Here is a 26407-nt window from a genome sequence, read left to right as displayed (position 1 = left end):
AGCGTACCAGAAGAACTCTACAACGTCCTACGAAGAAAAACCAGAATAATAAATCATGTATCATAAGAAGTCAACGACGACGGAAGCAGCAGATTCTTCAAGCAACATAGTATCATCGTTAGTGAGCGACTTCAGAAAACAACAAGAACTCTTTAACGACGACGAAAGCAAGAGATTCTTCAAGCAACTTAGTATCATCATTAGTGAATAACTTCAAGAAACAAAACCGACGTGTCCTTTTTCCTACGACAACGCAAGCTTCGTCTCTCATTAGAATCATTCAAGAAAACATCGTTAGTGAGCGTTTCCGGCACTCCAAGAAACAAACCGAACGCGTCTGCAGCATCGGATTTTCAAGGGCTCGAATCATCGAAACAACGCGCACGGGGGAACTGAAGCCAAACCAGGTCATCCGCTAAATAGAGAAGGAGGACCAAGGCCGTGTGTCGTTATCGGAACACCGTGACTTCCCACAAAAGCAAGCTAAGTACAATTTTTTATTCATTTGGAGTAACTTTGAGTGTTTCCTTTGCAGGTCGAATTTCGTTATTCCTGTGGCTGAAGTTACGAGAAATTCTTAATCTTACTTTTTACAGCATTGAGATTTCGCTACTGCGAGCTTTTTATCTTTGAGTGTCTGTTTCCAGAAGTTCTACTGAAATATCATAATCATATACTATGTTAATTTTTATCATTTTGGTGATTATTAATCCCTTACGTAACAAATCAAATTAAACAGTGAATATGCGTTTACGCAGTGGACGTCTGTATTTATACAGATGCATGGATAGGGTCGTTAAGCACCGTAGTGATTAGAAAACACACAAAAAACAAGTGGAACACCCGTACAAATCTATATAAATTGAGAGGTAACACTATTTCGGGTCATGACAATAAATGCTCCTTTGCAAGTCCCGATCGCAGTTTTAGCCTTGAGTTTTTTGAGTTATATAAAATATCGAACCTCAATGACTCAACTTAACTTTTAAAATATGGCTGGATTGCAAGGAATAACATGTCTGTAAAAAACTTTCATCATGGCTAAATGCGCTGACCAGGATCCCTCACTATTTCAAATTTTAGCAAAGAATGAAGTACAAACAGTTAATATTGAATGCAGTAGTGATAACTTGTCTTATTAGTAATCGCTCAGTTCCTAATAGTTCGTCATTCATTGCTTTATACGTAACCAGCAACATAATGCTAAAAACACACAATACGTTGCCGATGGTAATAAAGAGAAGGATCTTAACTTATTACAAAAAAAAAAAAAAAAAAATAGAAACAGTAGCCCGTTCAGAATCAAACAAGCAAACTCGGTGACTGTGTCACCTAGTCAAGCGGTCAAGGTCAGTCAAAAACTGCCGAAGTGTTCAAAGCATAGCAAATTCCATACAATAAGCGACTCTAGCAGAGTGGGGAAAAGCGATGTTGGTTCATACATACCGATATCTTTTTGAATTAAAAAGGATTTTTCCTATGAAACACACGACCGTATAAAGTAATCAGAGCAGGTTTTCGTTTTTTTTTTTAATACGTAAGTTATTATAAGTAGTGGTGGATAAAGCCCAACTGTACGCGCCGTAAAAATTAGAATATCTTGTTTTATTTCTTTAGTAAACGTAATATCCTGTATTTACGGACTCACCGTCTGTTGTTCGAACTTCCCTAATGAGAAGTCCGGATAAGCGAGCGTTTACAGATACCTCTATAGTTATAAAAAACATTGATCTGTATCTAGTGTAATTGTAAGATTCATCTAGGGGTATACAAAATATTAACTTACATCCTGCAAAAATAAGGCGTGTTTATCAAAGGGAAATCCTATAAACCTTCAAACATATTAAAATCCGTTTGAACAAAAATGAGACAGTTAATCAAATAATAACTTATATAAAGGAACTATACATTTGTCTCATAAATCGTAACATTGTTCAAATGACCCAACAGAATTCTCCCACAACCGCAGTCGCACTTTGCACGCAAAATTTCGAGAAGCATGCACCCTCGAATGTCTTAGTGCGTGTAAAAAGACTTTGCTGGGAAATGAAATTTTAATCCTTCCCGACACTCTGAAATATAACGATTTCCGCGAACAAAGCCCTAAAAGTATACATATCGTGGATACGGAAGTTATAAATATCGCATTTTTTTTTTGTTGCTAATTTTTAATCCCGCCCAACCAGTCGTAGATGAATCTCTCTGATAATCTATCTAAAGTAATATCCGTAAAGTCATTCAAGCAGAGGTGATTCAGCAGAATTTTTTTTTTATCTTTTACCTGAATACCAGGAAGTTTCAGTAGGGGAAAAGGGCCCAAATCCCCTCATAACCAAATCGCCTCAAAAACCAAATCGCCTCATTTCCGTACATTAGTCCTTTTGAGGGGCGGGTCATCCCAGATAAGAGTATCTCCTTACGCGGGGTATATCTACATATGGGCACAATAATGAGATGATAATAGTGTATCTTCTTACATGGGGTATCTTTTAATTATTATTATGTACTTATATAAGGTGTTTTTATTTTTTTAAAGAGTCTGACCATGACGTCACCATACATAAAATGTTTTTTTTACTTGTAACGTAGCTCTTGTACGTGTATAAGGTATAATTATCGTGCCACTTGACACCGGTATATACTCCGCTCTCTCTCTCTCTCTCTCTCTCTCTCTCTCTCTCTCTCTCTCTCTCTCTCTCTCTCTAATGCAGTGAGCGCGATCTGACCCTGCTTCATGTTCTATCTGGCGCACTGCCTTATCACTGTCCCCCAACCCCCCATACGTAAATATCCTATATGAGATGTTTTCACTTACTATTAACATTGTAACGTAACTTATCTACGTACATAAGGTATAATTATCGTGATTACTATAGACTCTTTTTACCGTTAGAATTATTCACGCTTCTTTATATACTTATTATCCATTCTCCCCCAATCCTCTTTTATTTATTTCCCCATACGTAAACATCCACTTGACACCGGTACATATTCTTCTCTCTCTCTCTCATCTCTCTCTCTCCTATCTTCTCGTCTCTCTCTTCCTCTCTCTCTCGCTCTTTCCTCCTCCATCTCCTCTCTCTCTCTCTCTCCCTTTTCTCTCCATCCAACCACTTATTTTTTTCCTTACTTTCCTATCACTACACATCATATATTTATTTCTCCTCTCCTCCTACTTCTTAATATTTCTCTACTTATTTATTATCCATTCTTCCACAACCCTCTTTTACTTATTTCCCCATACGTAAACATCCACCATACTCCTCTCTCTCTCTCTCTCTCTCTCTCTCTCTCTCGCTCTCTCTTCTCATCCAGCTACGCTTCGTGCCCAACAATGTCTCGTGACAATCAGCATTTCAAATTTCTTTCTTTCCCTCTGTTTCCCCAGCTGGCAGTACGTACGTCATCCTGACTTTGATAAAGTTATTATGTGCTTTTTACCCAGCATAGTGACGCACAGTCAGGTGGTTTGTAGTCACATATCCATGCCTTTGATAAGATTTATTTTCGGTTTCGAGTAGGTTACTACCCGTCACCAGTATACATTTCTCTCCCTCTCCTTTTATCCCCGAAAGTAGCTTCCGAACTTATTGCATGCAGCCTTCTCCGACTCAGTTGATGTTACAGCACGGTTTGATAACTAACACGCTGGAACAGAAATTTGAAGTGTATCAATTCCGAAATGATATACTATTAGAAGAATATTCGCAAAGGACATATGAAGTATGGGAACAATGCTGATATGTGCGCATAGAGTAATCCAGGTGTATTTTACCTTTTACGCCAGAGCTGACAGTTAACCCGGTCAAAACGGGAAGAATAGGATACAGTGTGTCATCTATCCTCGGAGCGTCTATCCCCTCCGCTTTTAACATTCGTTATCAGTTATGACTCTTCTTACTACCCGATTTTCAATCTGAACATTTCGTCTTTTGGAATATTTGAAATAGTATCTCGTTACACCCACCGATTGCTCCTGTGTAAATGGTGTGCTGATAAACCTCTTTCATTCCCGATAGTATATTCCTTGTTATTCCATGGTGACTGGCATAGTGTACGGAAAACGGAACGCTAAGTCCGCACTTATACGAAATATCTGGTTGTATCTGTCTTTTAACTTCGTAAAAAGGTATATTCAGAATGATTACGCAGAAATCTGAAAAATCCTTACGGATAAAATTCAGGCTCGATAGAGTAACTGTCAAAGAAGATAATCAAATTTCTGGGTTACCTTTCCACGTAGAAACATACCCAGTGACCTATATTATTAATACCGAAGATGACTTTTAAGTGTTAGATATAAAGACTAAAGGTTTATTTCTACTTAACGGTAATATAAATCCTTCTACATCATCTGAGGCAAATATTCCTAAACATCTAATAAGCGGCCCTAACGTGTCTTTTTAAAGATACTTCTAATTCTCTACCCAGTGACCTATGTTATTAATACCCGAAGATGACACTAAAGTATTAGCTGTAAAGACTAAAGCTTTATTTCTAACTAGCATACCGTAAGTCTTTTCTTTACTTCGAACATTAAAAGTCAACCAGCTTTCGCAGCTGTATAACAAGGATGACATCGCAGCCGCATACCTTCATTTTAAAAGGGAACGGCATGTCTGTGTTTGCAGCACAAAATATGGAAAACCTGTTAACCAATGATGAAAAAGATTTTTCCTGCAGACCAAGGACAGTTTTCATGCTTACATCATGCAGAAACTAAGCCCCTAGATACAAATACTGAGAACAATATTCAACTTGTAAGCTGCCAAATTGAAATGACTGTTTATCGACCTCATCACCATTAGCAACAAAGAATTTTGTTTTTTGATGACCTTTTGCAAGTTCGTTGTAATATTCAGTCAATAAAGTAATAATGACATGGTACAGTGCACATCTCCATTGGCACCTCAGAAGTCCATACTCACTTCCGGTACGCCAGGCGCTTCATATACGAAGAGCTAAACATATGCCAGTTTTTTTTTTTTTTTTTTTTATGCACACCGGCCGCATCCCCTTCGCCTGCGTGTACATGACTGGCCGCATCCCCTTCGCCTGCGTGTACATGACTTCGCATCCCCTCGCTGTGTGTACTGACTGGCCGCATCCCCTTCGCTGCGTGTTCGTACCGGCCGAGCTCCCGCCGCCGCGTACTGGGACCGCCCCTGCCGCATCTGATGCACCCCCCTTGCCGTGTACATACTGGCCGCATCTTCACTGCGTGTACATGACCGGCCGCATCCCCTCCGCCTGCGTGTACATGACTGGCCGCATCTCGCCTCCCGCACTCGTGTACATGACGGCCGCATCCCCTCCGCCTGCGTGGTGCTGAGGGCCGGACCCGCAGCCCCCTTCCGCCGCGTGTACCTGACCGCCGCATCCCTTCCCGCCTCGTGTACATGACTGCCGCTCCCCTTCACCTGCGTGTCATGACCGCCCGCTCCCCTTCACCTGCGTGTACGTGACCCGGAGCAGCCCTTCCGCCGCGTGACATGACCGCCGCATCCCCTTCACCTGCTTGGTACATGACCACCGGGCCCAGCATCCCCTCCGCCTGCCCCGTGTTACATGACCTGGCCGCATCCCCTTCGCCTGCGTCTACATGAAACTGGCCGCATCCGCCCCCTTCGCCTGCCGTGTAACGGTGACCGGGCCGCAAGCTTTCCCGCCCAGCGTGTACATGCCCGCCGCACCCCTCCGCCTGGCCCGTGTCACATTTGACCCTTGAGCCGAATCCCCTTCACCTGCGTGTACATACTCGGCCGCATTCCAAAAAGAAAGAAACCTTCACCTGCGTGTACATGACCGGCCGCATCCCCTTCCGCCCCTGCGTGTAACCTGACCGGGCCGCATCCCCTTCAACTGCGTGGTACCATGACGGTCCGCATCCTCCCTCCGCCTTGCCGTGTACCATGACCGCCGCAATCCCCTCACCTGCCGTGTACATTGAACCCTTGGCCGCATCCCCTTCACCTGCCCCGTGTTACATGAACGGCAAACGGGCCGCATCCCACCCTTCACCTGCGTGGTAAACGTGACCGGCCAGCAGGCCCTTCACGCCCCGCGGGTACATGAACCGGCCGCATCCCCTTCACCGGCCGGGTTACATGACAAGCCGGCATCCCTTCACCTGCGTGTACATTGACCGGGGCCCCAGTATCCCACTTCACCTGCTGTACATGAACCGGGCCTGGCATCCCCTCCCGCCTGCGTGTACATTGACCGCCACAGCCCTTCCTCCAGCATGTACCTGACCGGGCCGCATTCCCCCGTTCCGCCTGCGTGTACAATGGAAACTTGGCCGCATCCCCTTCGCCTCGCGTGTACGAATGAAAACCTGGCCGCATCCCCTTCGGCCTGCGTGTACGTGACCCGGGCCGCAGCCCTTCCGCCCCGCGTGGTACCCATGACCGGTACCGCATGCCCCGTCCGCCTTCGTGTACCATGGGACCCGGCCACCCAGCCCTTCCGCAGCCCTGTTACAATAACCGCCGGCAATCCCCCGCCTCCGCCTCGTGGTACATGACCGGGCCACAGCCCTTCCGCCAGCGGTACATGGACCGAACCGCATCCCCTCCCGCCCTTGACGTTACATTTGACCGGCCGCATCCCTTCACCCTGCGTGTACATGGAACCGGGCCCGCATCCCCTTCAACCTGACCCCGTTACAGACCCGGGCCCGCATCCCCTCCGCCTGCGTGTACATGACCTGGCCCGCATTCCCCTTCCGCCTGCAGTTTGACATGACGCCGGGGCAATCCCCTTAGCCCTTGCCGTGCCCGACAATGACCTGCCACATAGCCTTCCGCCAGCCGTGTACATGGACCGGACCGCACCCTTCCGCCCGCCAGTGTACAATGACCGGCGCATCCCCTTCACCTGCGTTGTCACATGACCGCCGCCAGGCCCCCCTTCCACCTGGCCGTGTACATTGCCGCCGCCCATCCCCTCCGCCTGGCGTGTACATGGACCTGGCCGCATCCCTTCGCCTGCGTGGTTACATGACCTGGCCGCATCCCCTATCGCCGGCGGTGTACCTGACTGGCCGCATCCCTTCTCGCCTGCGTGTACGTGAACGCCGGCCACAAGCCCTTCCGCCCGCGTGTACCTGACCGGCCGGCATCCCCTTCACCTTGCGTGTACTGACCAGCCGGGGCATCCCTTACCGTGCCGGTCACCCATAGCCGGCCCCTTCACCCCTTCACCTGCGTGTACATGACCGGGCCCCAAGCCCATTTCCCCACCGCCAGCGTTGTACATGACCGGCCACAAAGCCCTTCCGCCAAGCATGGTACCTGACCGGGAGCCATCCCCTTCCGCCAGCGTGTTACATGACCGGCCACAGCCCTTCCGCCCCAGCGTGTACATGACCGGACCGCATCCCCTCCTCCGGCCTGGCCGTGTACAATGACCGGCCCACAGCCCTTCCGCCAGCATTGTACAGACAGGCCGCATCCCCTAGGGATTCGCTGCGTGCTACATGACCGGCCAACAGCCCTTCCTCCAGCGTGTACATGACCGGCCGCATCCCCTTCACCTGCGTGTACATGACCGGCCACAGCCCTTCCGCCAGCGTGTACATGACCGGCCACAGCCCTTCCGCCAGCGTGTACATGACCGGCCGCAGCCCCTCCGCCTGCGTGTACATGACCGGCCGCATCCCCTCTGCCTGCGTGTACATGACCGGCCGCAGCCCCTCCGCCCAGCGTTTACATGACCAGCTGCATCCCCTCTGCCCACGCGTATATACATGTCCGGACAGGTGTTGGCCATCTTCCTGCTATAACTCGTTTCCTCACAAAAGTTCCTAATAAGAGGTCTTAAAAGTCTTCTAGTCCCTTCCTCCCCACTACACCTCCTATTTTTCCCGTACCTCATTTGTGCCCCGGTCAGATATTGAAGTGTTTTTTAACACGTTATTTCTTATCAACCACTCCTTGATACCCTCTATGTTATTCAAGTATTGATAATCCTGTACGTTTACTGCATTAGTTCTTCGATCCGCTCGCGAGAACAGTTCCCGAGTCTCATAGATATTCGATTGTACCAGTGACGTAATGGATTTGGCTCTCTTTAAACGATATGGGAATGATAATACTTAAGGGAGGATTTCCATGTTCCTGAGTGATACGTTGCTTAATCCCGTTTAACAGTACAACAGGTCTCTTCGTTTTACCAGCTGGAGGAGGTATAACTGATTTAACCGGCGTTGGAACTTTACGTCTATCTCCCATGTTGTAAATACTGAGAGGAATTGATTTGCGAGTTTCACTCCTAACACTCATATCCCCTTTCTTTCTATTACCATTCACACCGTCTTTACTATTACTAATGTTATTATCGATCACTTCTGATCTTCCTCCTTCTGCCCCTCTTTCTTTCATCAACCTTTCATAAGTTATTCTCGGGAGTAGATGGGAATATTAACGCTTTTTTGCTAGAATGGCTCATACCTGAACAAGCCGAGATTCATCCAACCAGGAATTTAATAGTTTCTGGTACTCCCTCCACTTGACGTAGTACTGCATCCTATTACCTCTCTTCCTCTTTTTTAAAATATTGATGTCGTAGAGCTCCGATAGGTCAGCGGGGATTAACCCTTCTTTATAAAACAGTCCTTTAAGTCCCCCTTGCAAGTCCTCTAAATAATATACTGTAGGATTCTGTTTCCTGTCAACTTTCCCTATTTTTAAATCAATCGTAAGTGTTCTGCACGGTATATCCTTCCCTAAAGAATACATCCCTGTTTTCATCTCCTAATCCTCTGTGTGGCGTACTATAATAGTTGGTAGCAATGTCATGCAGCAAAAGAATATATTTATTTGTATTGTTGTGAGTTAAGTAACTATATATTTTACTTTTCAGTGTCCTGATAACTCTTTCAGCTATCGCCGCTTTAATTTCTCTCGGATGTACACTATATAATTTTATATTTCTTTCGTTTAGGTAATCCCTCACCTGCTTGTTATAGAATTCCCTACATTCATCCGTATTCAAACGTGATACCCCCGAAAAAGTTTCAGATTCGAGAACCTTATTTGAAGTACAATATTTGCTAACTACTCTTTACACCCTTTCTTTCCACACCTGTGTGTTCTATGTAATAAATAAATTTATTATGATATGACTATTCAGTGTAAATAAAAATGTATTCGTTTGTAATGTCTTTTCTAAGTAAATAAAATATTTGCTACCCTTATTTTACTCATTCTTTCTCTTCGTATGAATAGTGCCATCATCGGAACCTTTGAGATGCAAGCAACTCCTTTCTCCGCAGAAGCGATAGATCTATTCGCATATCCGTCCTGAATTATCATAGCAGGGTAGTGCAGCATCAACTCGGGAAAGAGTGTGATTTGCCAGAAAATAGTTGAAGTGTATGAAGAGAAATTCTATAATATAGTAATCAACTGTGGGGTGAATGAACATCCATTACAGAAGTACTCGTCTATAGGGAACAAGATCAGGGTTAGTAAAGAATTATTAAACCCCTTTGAATATATAGATCGAGGGACGATTGACATGGGACTGTTATATACATTCTGGATGACTGCTTTCTAGAAGCGAGTGATAATAAACGCGTCACAGAGTCGTTTACTGTTCGACGACATTCGTTAATCTCCGTCGTGTTCATAACGCAGAATGTATTCCATTCGGGTACATTCAGTAGAAGTATCAGTCTCAATTGCTCCAATTACATTCTAGTGAAGAATAGACATAGTTTACATTGAAATTTGGGTCCGTCAGTTATTTGGACGTCAGAAGGGCGGCGACTTTTCTTAGATATATAAGAAGTTGTTATCTCGTATCCAGTAGCACGGTCATCTACTGGTTGACCTCGGAGATAGCTTACAGCTCATGACTAATATGATGATGGGTGAAACCGAATATCAAGTTTTTCTCAAAAGTGGTGACTAAGAAGCAGCTGCAGGTATTGAAGAAGATATATGAAAATGTTGAATACCCTGGCAGTTTTAGCGGTATAAATACATTATTCGGAGATGTGAGGAAGGTTGAGAAGAATATAACTAGAGATTATGTCAAAAATGTCCTAAAGAGTCAACCCTCTTATACTTGACATAGTCACTCTGAAGAAATTTCCTGGAAGAAAGGTCATATCTCCGAAACCTCGTGTCATCCGTTGTTAGCAGTGATCTGACTGATGTCTAAAACTCGCTCATTATAACGAAGGTAATAAATATCTTTTAATAGTCATCGATTAGTTTTCGAGGTATTTACAGGTTATTCCTCTAAAGAAAAAGGACGGGAATACTATGCAATGGACTTTAAAGAAGGTTACCGAATCAGAAGCTTTTTTTCGGGGGTATAGTATATCACGTTTGAATACTGGTGAATGTAAGGAAGCATTTGTCAACGGAATAAGTAACATTTTTCAGATCCGTATCCATATTTTTAATGAGAAGTTGGTGGAATCTTGTCTGATATTCCACTATCAATCTTATATTAAACTGTTAACAAAATTAAACCCAGTGCGATGACTATGTTATGACGGAGTGGATTTTTTAATGATGATTATAATGGGACGTTTGGTAAATTAAGAGCATTCACAGCCAATACCTTCCAGGACGCTGCCAGGTGGGAAACGAGTGTCATGGCGACTCCTAAATCGGTTGGTATACATACGTACATCCCCTTGTTCCTTGATCTAGCGAGTATTGACATGTCTTTACTAGAATCGGTGGATTTGAGAATTAGGTTAGAAATGGCTAATAACAGCCGGATTTTGGGTATAGATATAAATGAAAAGTTGAACCATTTGGACGTGAAAAAGGCAAAATTATGGATTAATAGGATTACCCCGCACTATAACGCCATGTCCGCTTTGAATGAGGCTTTATCAGTATAAAACGTATATCATCGGAACGAATGAATCATCTATATTAATCGATCAGGCGTTTGGAACGTGTATTCCCAAGAAGTTAACAGTCACCTTGGTTGATATGAAGAATTTTTCGGGAGAATATGCCAGGAACAGGTTATATTTTGACCACTTAGACTTAAGTAAATATACGTATCACTATTGACGGGAACATTATATATAATATTCAGAGTACATTCCCCGTGAGAATAACGCAATTATCTTACGAAACGCATAGGCAATCAGGGCCGGCCATGAAAGCACGATCACTAACAATGCTTTTAAAAGGGGGATATATTTTTTCTGTTTTATTTCACGACCAAGGATATGGAGGATTCGCTACTGGTCGAAATTTCCGCTAGTATGAGGATAACAATTAGATTGGCAGTGCTAGTGGTAAAGCCTCATATAGTAATGTTTTTGGGGATACGGAAGGTATTTTATCAATCGATTCGGACAGGATAAGTCAGTGCGACGTTAAAGGGTGAAATGGGTGGATACTAGGGAATTAGAAATGTCTTTAAAAGACACGTTAGGGCTGTTAATTAGATATTTAGGAATATTCACCTTAGATGATGTAGGAAGTTTTATACTACCGTTAAGTGGAAATAAATCTTTAGTCTTTACATCTAATACTTTAGAGTCATCTTCGGGATGTTGCGGAATATTCGCCTTAGATGGTGTAGGAGGATTTATTTACTGTCAAGTATAAATAAACCTTTAGTCTTTACATCTAACATTTTAGAGTCATCTTTGGGTATTAATGATAGGAATATTCGCCTAGATGATGATGGAGGATTTATATTACCGTTAAGTAGAAATAAAGCTTTAGTCTTTACAGCTAATACTTTAGTGTCATCTTCGGGTATTAATAACATAGGTCACTGGGTAGAGAATTAGAAGTATCTTTAAAAAGACACGTTAGGGTCGCTTATTAGATGTTTAGGAATATGGCGACTCCTAAATCGGTTGGTATACATACGTACATCCCTTGCTCCTTGATCTAGCGAGTATTGACATGTCTTTACTAGAATCGGTGGATTTGAGAATTAGGTTAGAAATGGCTAATAACAGCCGGATTTTGGGTATAGATATAAATGAAAAGTTGAACCATTTGGACGTGAAAAAGGCAAAATTATGGATTAATAGGATTACCCCGCACTATAACGCCATGTCCGCTTTGAATGAGGCTTTATCAGTATAAAACGTATATCATCGGAACGAATGAATCATCTATATTAATCGACCATACAAGGCACAAGACCCTAATATATATATATATATATAATATATATATATATATAGATATATATATATATATATATATATACATATATATAGATAGATATATATTATATATATATATATAGATATATATATATATATATATATATATATATATATAAATATATACATACATATATATAGTTATATATATATATATATATATATATATATATAATATATATATATATGTATATGTATATATATATATATATATATATATATATATATATATATATATATATATATATATATATATATATATATATATATTGGCGGAAAGAGCGTAAAGTACTTTACATTTTGGTATATAATGAAAAGATATGTACAAAGGAAGGACGGACATTTTGGTAAAAATACCGTCCTCACAAAAGGAATGAATGTTTGAGTCGGAAAGACAGTTAAGAAACGCCCGGTAAAAAAAAGATTGATAGGGGTCGGTCCGTCAATAAATAAATAAATAAAATGAAGGGTGGGCCGTTGCAAAGACAACACCTCTGCATGTTGAAGACAATCGCTTGACCTAAATCGTCTTCTGTGAACTTTGGATGACAGAAGTTTAAAATTCCTCCTGGAAGGTAAAGTGCGCGAAATTACACATTGGCTCCCATAGTTTTAGGCAGCTGATGGCTCCTGGGTCCTGACGAAGTTAAATACTGCTAAACTGACCTCTGTAGCATTTCTTGGTGGTCCTTTTCAGTACAGGGATGATAGTGCCGTCAGTGCACCTCTTGAAGTGCAAAGTAGGCGTTACCTACTACAGGAATTACAGTTGGCTTGAAACTTAACCCTGACCAGAAATTTCTTATGTAAAATACGTAAAAAGAATGTCTCCCTATACTAGGTATATATACCTATTTTTACGTGGCTAGGAACCAATTGGTTACTTGTAGCAACGGGTCCTGCCCACAGCTTATTGTGGGATCCGAACCACATCGAGAAATGAATGTCTACCACCAGAAATAAATTCCTCTGATTCTGCGTTGACGATCAGTTCCGTTCGGCAAGAGTTAAAGAACTGAAGTCAAATTACCTATTACCTACTAGGTATTTACTGGTTAGTAATGCACTACTACTTAGGCTAAGTAATGGACAGTTGCCCAATGGACCACTTCAATCTGGTCCCTTTAAGGAGGTCGTGCTGTCAGCACACCCCACATGGCGCACTGTAAGTATTACTAAGGGTTAAAGATTTACGAGAGTGTCAGTCAGCATGTGGACATCTGTAGTACCTAGTTAGTAGCTATAATCTAGTAGTGTAATTAGTAATGGGTTGGACATTACTATAATGAATAAGGGCCGGTGCTCGTTTGATTATTTGTATGGTGTATTTACATTGCTTGGGACCAGTGATTATTCAGCACTGGGACAAACGGCTTTACGTGACTTCTGAACCATGTCAAGAGTGAACTTCTATCACCAGAAATACACATCTATCACCCCTCAATAGAATGCCCAAGAATCTAACTCGCGGCCACTGAGATGGCACTCCAACACCATACCGACCATGCCGCTGAGACATTAAGAGGGCAGCTGCAGTATCCTGGCATGATTTGATCTTGGTGCAGCATTCATACAGTTGTGTGTGAACTGGTTTTTTACATTATTTATAGTCTAGTAGCGATTTGGATAGCTAATGAGGCACAGGAGTCTTTGAAAGTCCACTTTCAGGTCAGAAAATAGTATTAATCATATTAAACATTGAGGAAAGGCATGCCTTAGGGAAGTTAATTGTTTTTATTAATTTAATTTAATTTTTGTTTAACGTTTTTTTTAAATGTTTATTATTTTCTTGGGGAGTGTGTGAGCTCCAGTTATATTCTGTATTTATACAGTGGGTTTGTCAAAAGTACTGCAGAGATATGGGGTGAAGATCAAGCTATTTTCAGATGACAGCCATTTCTATTTTCCATCGGCCTAAGTGATGTTAGGGATGTTAATGAAAAACTGAACAATGTTCTTACCAGCATTCAGGAATGGATGACATTCGGAAAACTACAAAAAAAAAGTAAATCTATATTTGTGTGGAAGAAAAGTAAGGAACCCTTGTGACATGTAGGTGATTAATAACATTAATCTGGTACAGATGACTGGTAAAGTCCATAACTTAGGTGTGCTGATGGGCTGTAATTTCTCCCTTAGTGTTCAAATATATTATTTTGTGAGCATTAGTTGATCTCAGAAAATATCTTCATTGTTCTATTAAGAGCCACAGTTAAACCATCAAGAAATTGTTATATACAATTTATTCATCTCATTTGCTGCTTCTCGGTTCTCCTACTTCTTCTTTCAAATATTTTCACTGGTTCTCAGTTGTTTGATATTCTTCCCATGTTATCTCTGATTTTACCTATTGCAACTTGCCATCTTCATGTGGTTTACCCTCTTCAGTACCAAACACTTTCATTGAACTAAGGGTATTTGTATTTAACAATTAAATTCTCCCCATCAAGAGGTGCATATATTTTATTTACCTTTATATTCATACAGTTTTAAACGATCATGAGATATTCAATGCATTGAGCACTTAATACTTTAGGTCAAAGTTACTGTGATTACATGTTAGTACTGCATCATTATCCTTCCAAGGTTCTTCATTAATGTAAGCATGCAGAAAGAAGTCAGATCTATACCCAAAACATTTTTTCTTTATTACCCCGTTTGTCAACAACGTTAAACTAGATGTTATTGGCTGATGCACTTTTCCTCATTACTAACACTGATATAGTATTACTGTACAGTGTTGTTTTACTAAGTCGCATGGTAAAGTTTGCCCAGTTGATGTTAATGTAGTCATCATTGTTGACTATTTGATGTAATTCGATCAGCACAGTACATAATGATAATAGTATTATTTCCTAGGTCATTACACCAGGTTTTCTTACGACAGTGAAACAAATGGGTTTTTCCCTCAAGTTTAAGGCTCCTATTTTTTGTTCGTTTGTGCCAAAAACTTGGGAAATATGTTAACTGAGATATTAATATCATGTAGAGTAAAAATGATAAATTTAGGTTTTTGATGTTGTCTTCTCCTTCTTCCAAGCTTAACCTTTTCCCAGTTTCTTTAGTGTGTTCTTCTTTGATCTATTAATTTCTAGCTTTTTGATGTGTTTCATGATGATAATCAATGAATACTGTACTTCTAGGTGAGGTTGAGCTTAGAATTGGATTGGACAGAGCTGACTCGCACGCATGAATATCCAACAGGGTGGCCACCATCTTACCTCTGATGAGTCTGCATGTTCAGCAGACGTTAAAGAAGGCATCAGGCAGCCAGAAATGCCTGACCACTGTGTAGCTTATGGTTGCAAAAATCGAAGGGGGAAAGATTCCAAAGAAAAATATATAACTTTTCATGCGTAAGTTTTATGTGCGTTTCTTGTTGACATTCCATCATGGGTCTTTTTTTACTACTTGTCTCATATGAGAACTGATTAGACCAAGCTCAAATGCTTTTGACATTGCCGTTATTAATATTAAATAAGTTTATAATTACTAATAGTATAAAGTTGTCATATTGCCATCTGTACAGTATAATAGACCAGGTCACAGTGTTTTCAATTTCAGTTGTATCTAGAGCATTACTAAAAAGAAGAAAATGAAAATATAAATTGACTTCCTCTAATATTATGATTGCAATCCACTTAGCACATAGTAGATACTTACAGGTATGGTAAATGATATGTAATCAGAGGTTTAGGTATTTTTAAATGTTTTTTTTGTAAACAGGTTCCCGAAAGATGAAAAGAGGCGATTACAATGGGCTGATGCAGTCCACAGATATGATGATGGGAAGCTTTGGCAACCTAATAAGAGAGATGTTTTGTGCTCACGGCATTTCAGTAAAGACCAGTTTGACAGGACTGGACAGACAGTTCGCTTAAGATCAGATGCTGTTCCTAATGTCTTTGAAGAATTGCCCCCAAATCTTGAGGTTAGTCAAATGTTTTAAAACAAAGTTGTCATTTGTTCAAGAAATTACCCTTATGTCATGCTAGCCAAATGCAGCCTATAGAAATTTTACCAAATGTTTTTGCAACATCATTCTCATCAGTTTACATAAGTTAATCTCTGCGATCAACACTCCATGAGACACCATATTATGAAGAATATTGAAATTATTCTATCATCAGTCTCACATTTGTTCTGCAGTTTCATGGTTGTTGCAGGTGTTTCCTGATGTCAGCCTGCACAATGCAAAATGCTCTCCCAGGGAGTATAATGTGACTTTCAAATGTCTTAGAGATGTGGAAGGACATGAGTCTAACCGCAGAAGCTTGACCATCAGACGCTATTCTCCTAACACTCCTAACCATCCTTTCTTCCTTGGGTCATATAAAAATTTCTTCCAAAGTCGCTTACCTATTATACCAAAAAAAGCCACCACAGGTTGGAGGCCCATTAGTTGAATCATCTGCATCATTCTGTGGTCTATTTTGACATCAGGAGGGATCTTCAAATGTTATTCCTTTGTTGTATCAAACGAAGAGGCATCTGGGTACACTGACCTCAAACACATATCCTTTCCCAGTCCTTGTTCATCATAACCCAGGAAGTATGTTTAGTGTGCCTTGAGAGGGTAAACTATACTGCAGGCACCTTTTTCCATATTTCTGGCATTTCGTAGACTGAGCTACATCACTGGAATGTCCTACATAATACAAGTAGTACATGATTACCTCTCCAGTGCCATATATAAATTATCCTTCTAGCCAACCTCATGTATGTAGTACCATTTATATAATGAAGCGACATAATTACAACACTAAGCATACCAAGCTTGTGGCAGCCCTTGTTATGCCTGCTCCAGGTATTTTCTGCTTGATTTCAAGTTTCAGCTTTAGGCATACCAGGTATCTTTCGTTGAACCTACATGATTTTTTCATGTCTTAACTTGTAATGTATCTTTGCTATCCTTGCACAAAGTGCGTCATTTAGATGTTCCATTTTAGTGCCTTATTTAGTACAAGAAAATGCCTTTCAGTTTGAAATTTTGGATTAATTTTATTTCAGATTTTGGAGTAAACGTAGGATTGTCCTCCCTACTATTATGTTTGAGCTTAAATGTAAATTCTCAGTTCAGTATTACAATGTTTTCCATTAATTCTTCTGTGGCTGAGAATTCTGAATTATTTGTTTATCGCTTTATGTGGAACAGTATGCAGCATGCACTTTGTTCTTTTTACTTTTCATCTGTCCCCTTGGGTCTCTCTCTACCCACCAAGCTGTGTGACTTCCTTAACTTCACCCAGCTCCAGTTTTCAGGTTTCATTTCAGAACAGACTCTTTGGGTGTGCACTGTGAAAGTCTTAGGATGTGAATAAGTTGTCTCTTGGAATTGCTTTGTAATAAATAAATATCAGGAGCAAAAATAGCAAATGCATATAAGGTGTCTCTCTTTGTAGCCTTAGATTTTCTGAAATACATTGCTCTTGCAAGTAAGTTTAACTGCAAAAAGATCCTCTTTTCAGATGGTGAAAGAGGAAGTTGCAGAACCAACTTTTGAGATGGACAGCACCATTTATATAAAAGAGGAAGTGGAGTCTGAAGAAAGCTCAGACATGGATGAGAAATGTCTCCAAATGAATCAAGAGGAATCTCTAGGAGATACTGTCACAAGCGACTCCGAGCACATTTTGATAGAAAGAAAAGTTATAAGTGACAGTGAGCACAATTTGGGTGAAGGAAGAAATATAGTTGTGAGTGATTACAAGCATGCTTTAGATGAAAGTGATATTGACCGCAAACCGGAGACAAAGAAATCTCATCAGTGTCCATACTGTTCATATTCAGCATCGTTCTCTTCCACACTGCAAGAACATCTTCGCAACCATACTGCAGAGAGACCGTATCTTTGTCCTCATTGCCCTTACAATACTGCAAACAAAAGGTACTTCCAAAAGCATATCACTAAACATACGGGAGATAAACATTATGCTTGTTGTCACTGCTCTTACAAGACAACACAAAAGAACAATCTTCAAACACACATGCGCTTGCACACAGGAGAAAAACCCTTTACATGCCCTTACTGCCCTTATAGTGCTGTGCTGAAATCATCGCTGAAAACTCACATTGCAAACCACACTGGTGACAAACCATTTACTTGTTCCTATTGTTCTTTCAAAGCAGCAAAGAAGGACAATCTTCAAAAACATATGCGCACCCACACAGGAGAAAAGCCATACGTGTGTTCGTATTGTTCATACAGCGCTGCTCTCAAGTCTGCTCTCCTGAAGCATGTTGCCAAACATACTGGAGAAAAACCAAATCTTTGCCCTTATTGCTCTTACAAGACTGTATGGAAGACTGAACTTGAGACTCACATGCGCACACACACTGGTGAGAAACCGTTTTCTTGTACTCTGTGTTCATACAAAACAGCATTCAAAGGCAACTTGCAGAAGCATAAACGCACTCACACAGGAGTGAGACCTCATGTTTGCCCTTATTGTTCCTACTCAGCAGCACAGAAAACACATCTGCAGCGACATGTTAGCTCAAAACATACAGGAGAGAAACCTTATGTGTGTAGCCATTGTCCAAAAGCTTTTGTAGAGAAGGCTAGGTTCAACAAACATCTCAAGGTACACAGAATTGAAGAACCATCATGAAAAATCTTTTCTTTTCTGATGGGAAATAGCAAATAAGAATTTTTTTCTCAAGGCAAATTTCTAACTGCTGTCTGCAAATGGCAACATGAAACAACTTTTGTTAGCTTTTATAAACCAAGAAATTTCATCAAAATTTGAGGAAACATTAGTGTCACCATGTTTTCTTCAGAATTCTGTAAATGGTGTTGTTGACAAGTTATACATTGCAATCAAGAATGTAGTGGTCCAGGAGTTAAGTTGCATTAGAAAACTGATGATAATAGAGAATTGTTGATACTTGGAGGAAGAATTAGTAGATCTATGATGAGAAATTTGAATTGCAAATATGCTAGTTCATTACTGGATCAATTGTTCGAGTTATCTACACTATATACTTTGACAGTGTTGATGCATAGTAATCTTGGTTGAGGTGAAATGTTGTTAGTTCATAATCTTCATTATCGTTATTTATGTTGAATCTTTGTTAAATATATTTTGTTGATATATATTTTTATCTTGCAAAACAAGATTTTTGACATATTAAGACTTATTGAAACATGGCCCTACATGAAGCCATTATTGACAACTTTATAGTAACACGCATACAAGTAATTGACTCGAATGATGCAAGAAATCAGAAAAACTAAGCATGCATTCGCTATGCATGGATACTGTAATTGCCTCAAGACATAGGCTTTTGATGACAAAATGTTCTGGTTAAACACACATCAAGGTGTCAAGTTGATATCGGCAGCAAGACTTGTAGATAGAAGGAGCTCTAATGTGTGAAGCAGCAGTCTTCCGTCTTGCAGAGGTTGCTTAACCCTACTCGTCAACTATACTCTGTTTTTTTTCCATCTGTCCATCCGCCTGTGGTGTTTTTGTATGGTAATACTGCGTCCCAGGCTTTAGATAGTTACGCTGTGTGTAAGTTTTAGGTAAATAAAAGGATATCTGGGTGTACATTTGCAACTGAGAAGTTTTAATAATTTACTGTATGCGAATTACACCGTTAATATTCGAAATAGGATATTATTATAATCGTTGAATGTAACTATCTAAAGCCCGGGACGCAGTGTTACCATACAAAAACACCACAGGCGGATGGACAGATGGAAAAAAACAGAGTATAGGTAGTTCCTCTTTATGGAATGGTCTTCCTCTACTGATTACTAGTAGATTTTGCACTTACACTTTGGTGTCTACATATGGGACACCTCGTAAGGGTCACACTGTAGACTGTAATAGAAGTCCTTTGCATCATCCCTTCGGCTAAAGCTGTGTATCTCTGGTTTTCTGCCTTTCATGTTCCCATTTAATGTCCTAATTTGTTCAATTTTCACCTCTCATTCAAAGTAGTATGGTGCATGCACCCTACTTGACAGAACACACCAGTATAGCTAATGGGAATTTAAACATTAAATAAGTATTGACTCATTGGGCATGGAAATGCCTTGTGTGAAATGTCCCAATTTAAATTCAAGTTGTAGCTGAAACACCAGACAGTTAATTACATAACTAGTGAATTATCATTGTGTAATGAAAACCCTGAAGTCCAGGTAGTATTTTGTAGCAAAATGTGTCTACAAAGTGCTTCATACTAGTATGCCACTTGAAATTTTTATCTTATGTATTGTGACACTAAATTGCTGTAATCAGAGGACAATCAATTTTAATTATATGTAGATTATTATGTTTTGCATTAGAGGTAATTTTGTTAATTTTAATAATGTAATACATAGACAAAAGTAGGAATCCCTACATTTGCTAATTATGGTTCAGTTATTGGCAGCTTTTTATGAATCTAAATTTTTAAACATTGCTCTATTGGATGGGAAGTTAAATTAAAGTTTTGTCTTTAGGAATTTTGAAGATATTGTCATGAAATAGTAGGTACATATAGTGTATTTTTAGTCAATTATATTCTCAGTTCTTTTCAAATTATGTTCATTTGTTAAAAGTTTTATACAAAAGTATGTGGGAAAAGGAGGGATGTTAAATTATATTAGGACCTCCAAAATGTACTGGTACTTTGACTTTTGGTGCTATCTGTTTTGTTTCGCCAGTTTACTAATGTTTGTAGAGGACATGATTATAATTAACCACCAGCTTTTATTCAAACTGTTCAATATGGTTTTCCCTTATAGTTAATGATAAAATTTATTGATAAATTTAATCATAAAAATGTTTAGTCAGTCAGTACTCAAGAATTCACATCATAGTTTTGATAAGAGTATTTTACATGATTTTTCTTAATTAGTTTATTAAAGGCTTAGATACTTTACTGAGTTTGTACAAATGGTCTGTGTCCTGGATTATGTCAGTACTATTCTACCACCTGTCAAGCCCCTTGGTCCATAAAGTAGACATCAGGATGGAAGGGCAGTTTTATGCACCCTTACTTTCATCCATTAGTATTATTTGCTTACTACTGTTTTTTTTCCCAGTGTATGATTGAGCAGTAAGATGAAGGTGTGCTCTATGAAAGCCTAAGCCACTACAGTATCTGTTCTACATATATTAAGTTTTATAGAATTTTGTCAACTTTGCCCCAGGAATGTATTTGTATAGCTTGATATATAGTTAGGGTAAATAATGTTTAAACTATTGTAATTTTGTATAACATCCAAAATGAACTACAGTACTGTATGTGGATCAACACTAGCGTTGGAAACACAAAAAACTCAAGATATTCAGAATGGACATCAAATGAGTAATATTAAGACACTTATTCGAGATTTTTTTTTTTTATAGTTTACTTCATATTTTTATATATATTTGGTATCAGTGTATGGATATGTACTATATATAGTGTATACTGCAGTATAGGCAAAAACTTTTACTAACAAACTATTTCTTGATGCTGCTATAAAAAAGGAAATTTTTTTTTTTTTTTTGTAAACTGAAATGATCTACAAGCAGGATGACTTAGGCATTCTTGGAAAAATTAAACTGTCACAATCTTATGTTGACTTAAAATACAATGTGTCATACAGTTCTAGGCTCACTGAAAATGCAACTGTAGTTGATGGTAGTTTATTGGGTATAAAAATATAAAAGGAAACAAAATCATATTTTACAGTGATACAGCGTAGAATAGGAAAATTAGCCAAATCTCAAACCTTTGATTAATAACACATTTTGGATGTTCAGGTGCTGCAGGATGAACCTAAGTTATCATATTACTATACTGCAGTAAATTTTGTTAGTTTATTACATCATATTATAGTAATACCTTGAGATACGAGATTAATTCGTTCAGTAACCGAGCTCGTAAGTCAATCTACTTGAATGTCAAACAAATTTCTCCCATTTAAAATAAATTAAATAGATTTAATCCGTTTCGACCCTGTGAAACATCCCCAAACCGTCCTAAATTATGAAAAAAGACATGTTTTTAATTGAGAAACACATGTATACTTTACCAATGCAAAACAAAATATATGAAATAAAAGAAAAGGTGTTATTTAGTACTGTATTCTTACCTTGGAGACAGACGAGCACCTAATGGACGTGAAAGGCAGAGGAGGGAGGGAGGAAGGGATGTGGGCACTGTAGACACAAACTAAAACTGCACTTTCTTAACATAATGTAAACTAAAACTGCATTTTCTTTAATTTAAATGAAACTAAAACTGCACTTTCCTTACTTGAAATGTAAGCAACAAAAATTAATTGTAAAAAAAAAAAAAAAAAAATAAAGACTTTCTTCTTCAAGTCGGTGTAAATAACGCGCCTTCGCATAATACGGTCTCCGTCACTGTATCTCCTGCCAGCTCCTTCTCTTTCACCTACACCAGCAGAAGCTTCTCCATTTCCTCATGGATATTTGTCCTTAACTGGGACAGAATTGTAGTTACTTTTGATGGCATCCTTTTGTTTAAGGATGGTACAAATTGTAGATGTACTGCGGTCATACAGCCTTGCCAGTTCAATCACTCATGTTTTTCTATTATTTCTTGCTTTACTTCTATTGACATCATTCTCTTCTCACCACTGTCCTTTATACTCACTTTCTTTGGCCTCATGATGGCACAAAAAAGCTCAGTAAAAAGTGCGAAGATGATGCAAATAAACAAGTACAGCGCACAAAATCCGACTTGATTCTGTGGGTAACACATAAGAATGAACAAGATGCTGGTCACGCTGATGCTGGACCAGTGCGTGCCAACTAGCAGCAGCCTCCCGAAACACTCGTATCTCGGAATTCCGCTTGTATCTTGGACAAAAATATGGACCGAGTTGCAGCTCGTATCACAAAAAATTTGTATGCTCGTATCTCAAGGTATTACTCTATTATTAAAATAATACTGCTGCATAAACCTGTAACATACCTTACAGTACCAGCACCAACAGAGTTCACTTCTTATACTTAAATTTGTACGGAACTCTCTAACAAATACACTGAATACAGTACTATTTGTATTACTGCAATTCTAAGCCTACTGTAAATAGTCTACAACATTAATACAAACTAAAATATTCAGTACTGTATTAAACATCTGTTTGTATGCACAAACCAGGAGGGGAAGGCAATGGTTAAGTTGGAAGTTTCATGAATGATCATAGCAGATAGCACATATAAATACTTGATGGGATGTGAAACTTTAATAGAGATAAATATGAAGCTTAATAATACGTACTATATAAAGCTATAATTATATTAATAATTTTAGAATGTAAAACCAATTTTGGACTACATAGTACTTTCCTTTTAGGATTAGTATTATTTTTATGATATAAACTTGATTGATACAAACAAGCTAAATTTTTTAGGCTTTCACAGGACTCATCCAAAAGTTGTTCAAAAATGAGGGGTGAGTATTGGAACAAGGTAGAGCTGAAGAAGTTGGACGGCTGTGTAGGGTGTAAGTGAAAGAGGACGCAGCTGGGGTCACAAGGTACAATGCAAAGAATCTTTGTTATCTTTTGTGTGGTTCTATTTTACAACAAGTCCTTGAGGCCAACCTGATGAGCCTGGAAATGACTTATGGTCTTTTTAAACTAATTAACAATAATAAACAACAATTTATTCTGTACAAGAACACAGTCCTGTTTGCAAAGACCTCGTATTTTAATGGACACTTACAAGTGAGGTATATACACTACCTGTATCACAGTATTAGAGTAAAGCCGTTGGGCCTGTTACTGAAAAACCACTGGTTCCATGTAACGTAAAACACAATACAAAAGCAAACAAACAAACACAGTATTAGAATTAAATAGTTTAACAATATAGGACATTGTATGTAAAGAACTGCTCTTGTTACCAGGTTCTTTCAAGACATTATACAGTTGAGATATACAGTGCTGATGTTTGATTGATACCAGATACTAATGTTCATGACCCACATTATTGCATGTAATGATTACTGTTATCTTCTGATAATAGGTCGTGTGCCTTAAAATTAGGCATTATGATGGTTAAGTACAGTAATTGCATGCTTATGCAGTCCATCCCAGTCTTGTATGTGGCTTATGTTGTGGAGGCAGAGCTCTGAAAAAACCTGAAATCACTTAGTCCTAACTATGTAACTCCTTACCTATTTACATATTACTGTAAAGGATAAAAAAAATGGTAAAACCTGTCATTTTAAGCATATTAACGAATATCCCCATCACAAGATTTGCATTTTTCATATTACAAGTCACGACATATATGTCCAAGTTATTTTTTACTCACAATAGTATTCCTTTTTTTAGTTGACCCCGTAGGTAGGTAGTACCGTCAAGTGTACCTCGTGCAGTGCACTGTAGGCATTACTTAGGTTCTTTACAGCATGCCTTTGGCCCCTAGCAGCAGCCCTTTTCATTTCTTTCACTGTACCTCCTTTCATATTCTCTTACTTCCATCTTACTTTCCATCCTCTCCTAACAATTGATTCATAAATACAACTGTGAGGTTTTTCTCCTGTTACACCTTTCAGACCTTTTACTGTCAATTTCCATTTCGGTGCTGAATGACCTCATAGGTCCTAGTGCTTGGCCTTTGGCCTAAATTCTATATTCAACTCAACTTTTTTATGGTTGAATAGGCTCATTAATATTTCCTATCGAGTAAATTCCCCTTTATCCTTTTGTATAGGAGACAAACAAAACTTATGATTATGTAGGGTGGTGCTCACTGAAGGCCTTCAACCAATACATCCAGTCCCAAGCCCAGCTTACCATTCAAAATTTCTCCTCTTGAATAAGCAATATTTTGCCAATCATTGTAATTCATTCATTTATTGAGTTTACTCAGCATTCTGATAGGATTTCAAGTGATTTGTTAATTACGTACTCTGTTCTTAATCAGTATTTTTACCACCCAGGCCAGTAGCACTCACCAGTGTTACTGTAAATACTATTTTCTTTTATTTCTGTACTTAATTTCCACTATTCCTTTGGAATTTGGATGTTTTTTGTTTTACTTTCCATTTTGGGTTTCCTTCAAAGTACAGTTGTTTTTCTTGCCTGTTTTACAGTAAATACATCAGTTCTCTGTTGCTGGCAATGTTTTCTCCAGTTAATTTGTCATCTGTTTTCATATTCTAAAGATCATATTACTGCTTAGTACGCATTTATGAGGTTTTGCTTACTTCTTGAACTGTATTCATTCCCCATCACTTTTGCTCATATGTTTCACAGATTCGGTATTGATGTCAATGGCTACTTATTCAGTTTGTGTTTCAACAGACAGGGTAATGTCAACATTACTTCCAATATTTTGGAAGCAGGATTGATGATAGTATAATTCAGTTGAGTGTTCATCTACTGTTGCTGCTGACTTGAATCTAGCTCTTTTGCCCTTTTCCACAGACGTTAGATTCTTAATGGAGTCCAGTTTCCTACATAAATAGCATGTGAGCTTACCATTATCTACCTTTTTTCTTTTTCTCCCAGGAAAGTTTTCACCCTCTCCTGAAATTCTGGAAAGATTTTTCAAACACTGCAGTGCTGATGCTGAGTAATTATTGTAGCAGGAGCTATGGTATTTTGCATTATTTAAAAACAGGGACGTAAATAATTCATCACCTTTAAAGTCTTCTACAGGCAACGGTGAGGTCTCCCCAAGTGCGTGGAAAAGGGGCAGTTGAGTAGCTAGATGCCGGAGGCCTTTCACTGACTGCTGCAGATACCCGCCGTCACCCTGAAACCACTCAAAAACTTAAACAAAAATGACAAATTTTAAAATTAGTCATTTGTATTTTTCATAGCTGACTAACCTGTGGTCTTGACATTAGGATAAAATCTCGCACCAGCTGGAAACCGTAAAAAAACAATAGGAATTTGTTTATGCAAGGAATTGGTGACATCTGGCATCAGTCACAGGGATACGGGAGGAAGCGGGCAGTGACCTAATCTCATCCCTGTGACATATTCAGTTTACTTCTTACTGCCTTCAGAGGAGGAGATACTTTTTGCTCTCCTCCCTAAAGCCAGTTTTTCCTTCTTTGCTCATGTTTCCTTTGTTTGAGATAGCATTTGTGTCACAATGATGTGTACAGTGTGTGTTTTGTGTGCGTGTGTTTTGGCTTTAGTTAATGCAATCTCAAAACTCCTTTGAGCCTCAGGGCAAATGTCCCAGTGTAGCAAACTATCCAGCCCAAGAAGAGTCTACTTGACACTCAGAGGTCTGGAAAAACTAACCCCTATTAATAATAATAATA

The 26407-nt window shown here is 39.3% G+C and overlaps 2 protein-coding genes across 7 annotated transcripts in view; one reads left to right on the top strand and one right to left on the bottom strand.

Moving 5' to 3' along the window:
• Nucleotides 1–19264, top strand: part of LOC135205725 (zinc finger protein OZF-like) — a 27939-nt gene extending 8675 nt beyond the window's left edge. Inside the window, exons 1-4 of one of the 2 annotated variants that reach the window (XM_064236804.1) lie at nucleotides 12611–12741; nucleotides 15310–15522; nucleotides 15893–16097; nucleotides 17635–19264. In XM_064236804.1, the coding sequence (XP_064092874.1) occupies nucleotides 15356–15522; nucleotides 15893–16097; nucleotides 17635–18777 (1515 nt within the window). In that variant the 5' untranslated portion in view covers nucleotides 12611–12741; nucleotides 15310–15355 and the 3' untranslated portion in view covers nucleotides 18778–19264. Of the gene's footprint in view, nucleotides 1–12610; nucleotides 12742–15309; nucleotides 15523–15892; nucleotides 16098–17634 lie in introns of those variants that run through there. The other variant, XM_064236805.1, reaches the window with a different exon arrangement.
• Nucleotides 19265–21776: 2512 nt separating this feature from the next.
• LOC135205726 (protein tramtrack, beta isoform-like) overlaps nucleotides 21777–26407 on the bottom strand; it is a 73943-nt gene continuing 69312 nt past the window's right edge. For 4 of the 5 annotated variants that reach the window (XM_064236807.1, XM_064236809.1, XM_064236810.1 and 1 more), the window contains one exon: nucleotides 21777–25887. In XM_064236807.1, the coding sequence (XP_064092877.1) occupies nucleotides 25411–25887 (477 nt within the window). In that variant the 3' untranslated portion in view covers nucleotides 21777–25410. The remainder of the gene's footprint in view (nucleotides 25888–26407) is intronic. The other variant, XM_064236811.1, reaches the window with a different exon arrangement.

Source organism: Macrobrachium nipponense, chromosome 24, assembly GCF_015104395.2.
Source record: "Macrobrachium nipponense isolate FS-2020 chromosome 24, ASM1510439v2, whole genome shotgun sequence".
In the NCBI taxonomy this organism is placed as follows: Eukaryota; Metazoa; Arthropoda; class Malacostraca; order Decapoda; family Palaemonidae; genus Macrobrachium; species Macrobrachium nipponense.
The sequence above is the reverse complement of the archived record's forward strand: the minus strand, read 5'-3'. Positions and strand labels throughout refer to the sequence as shown.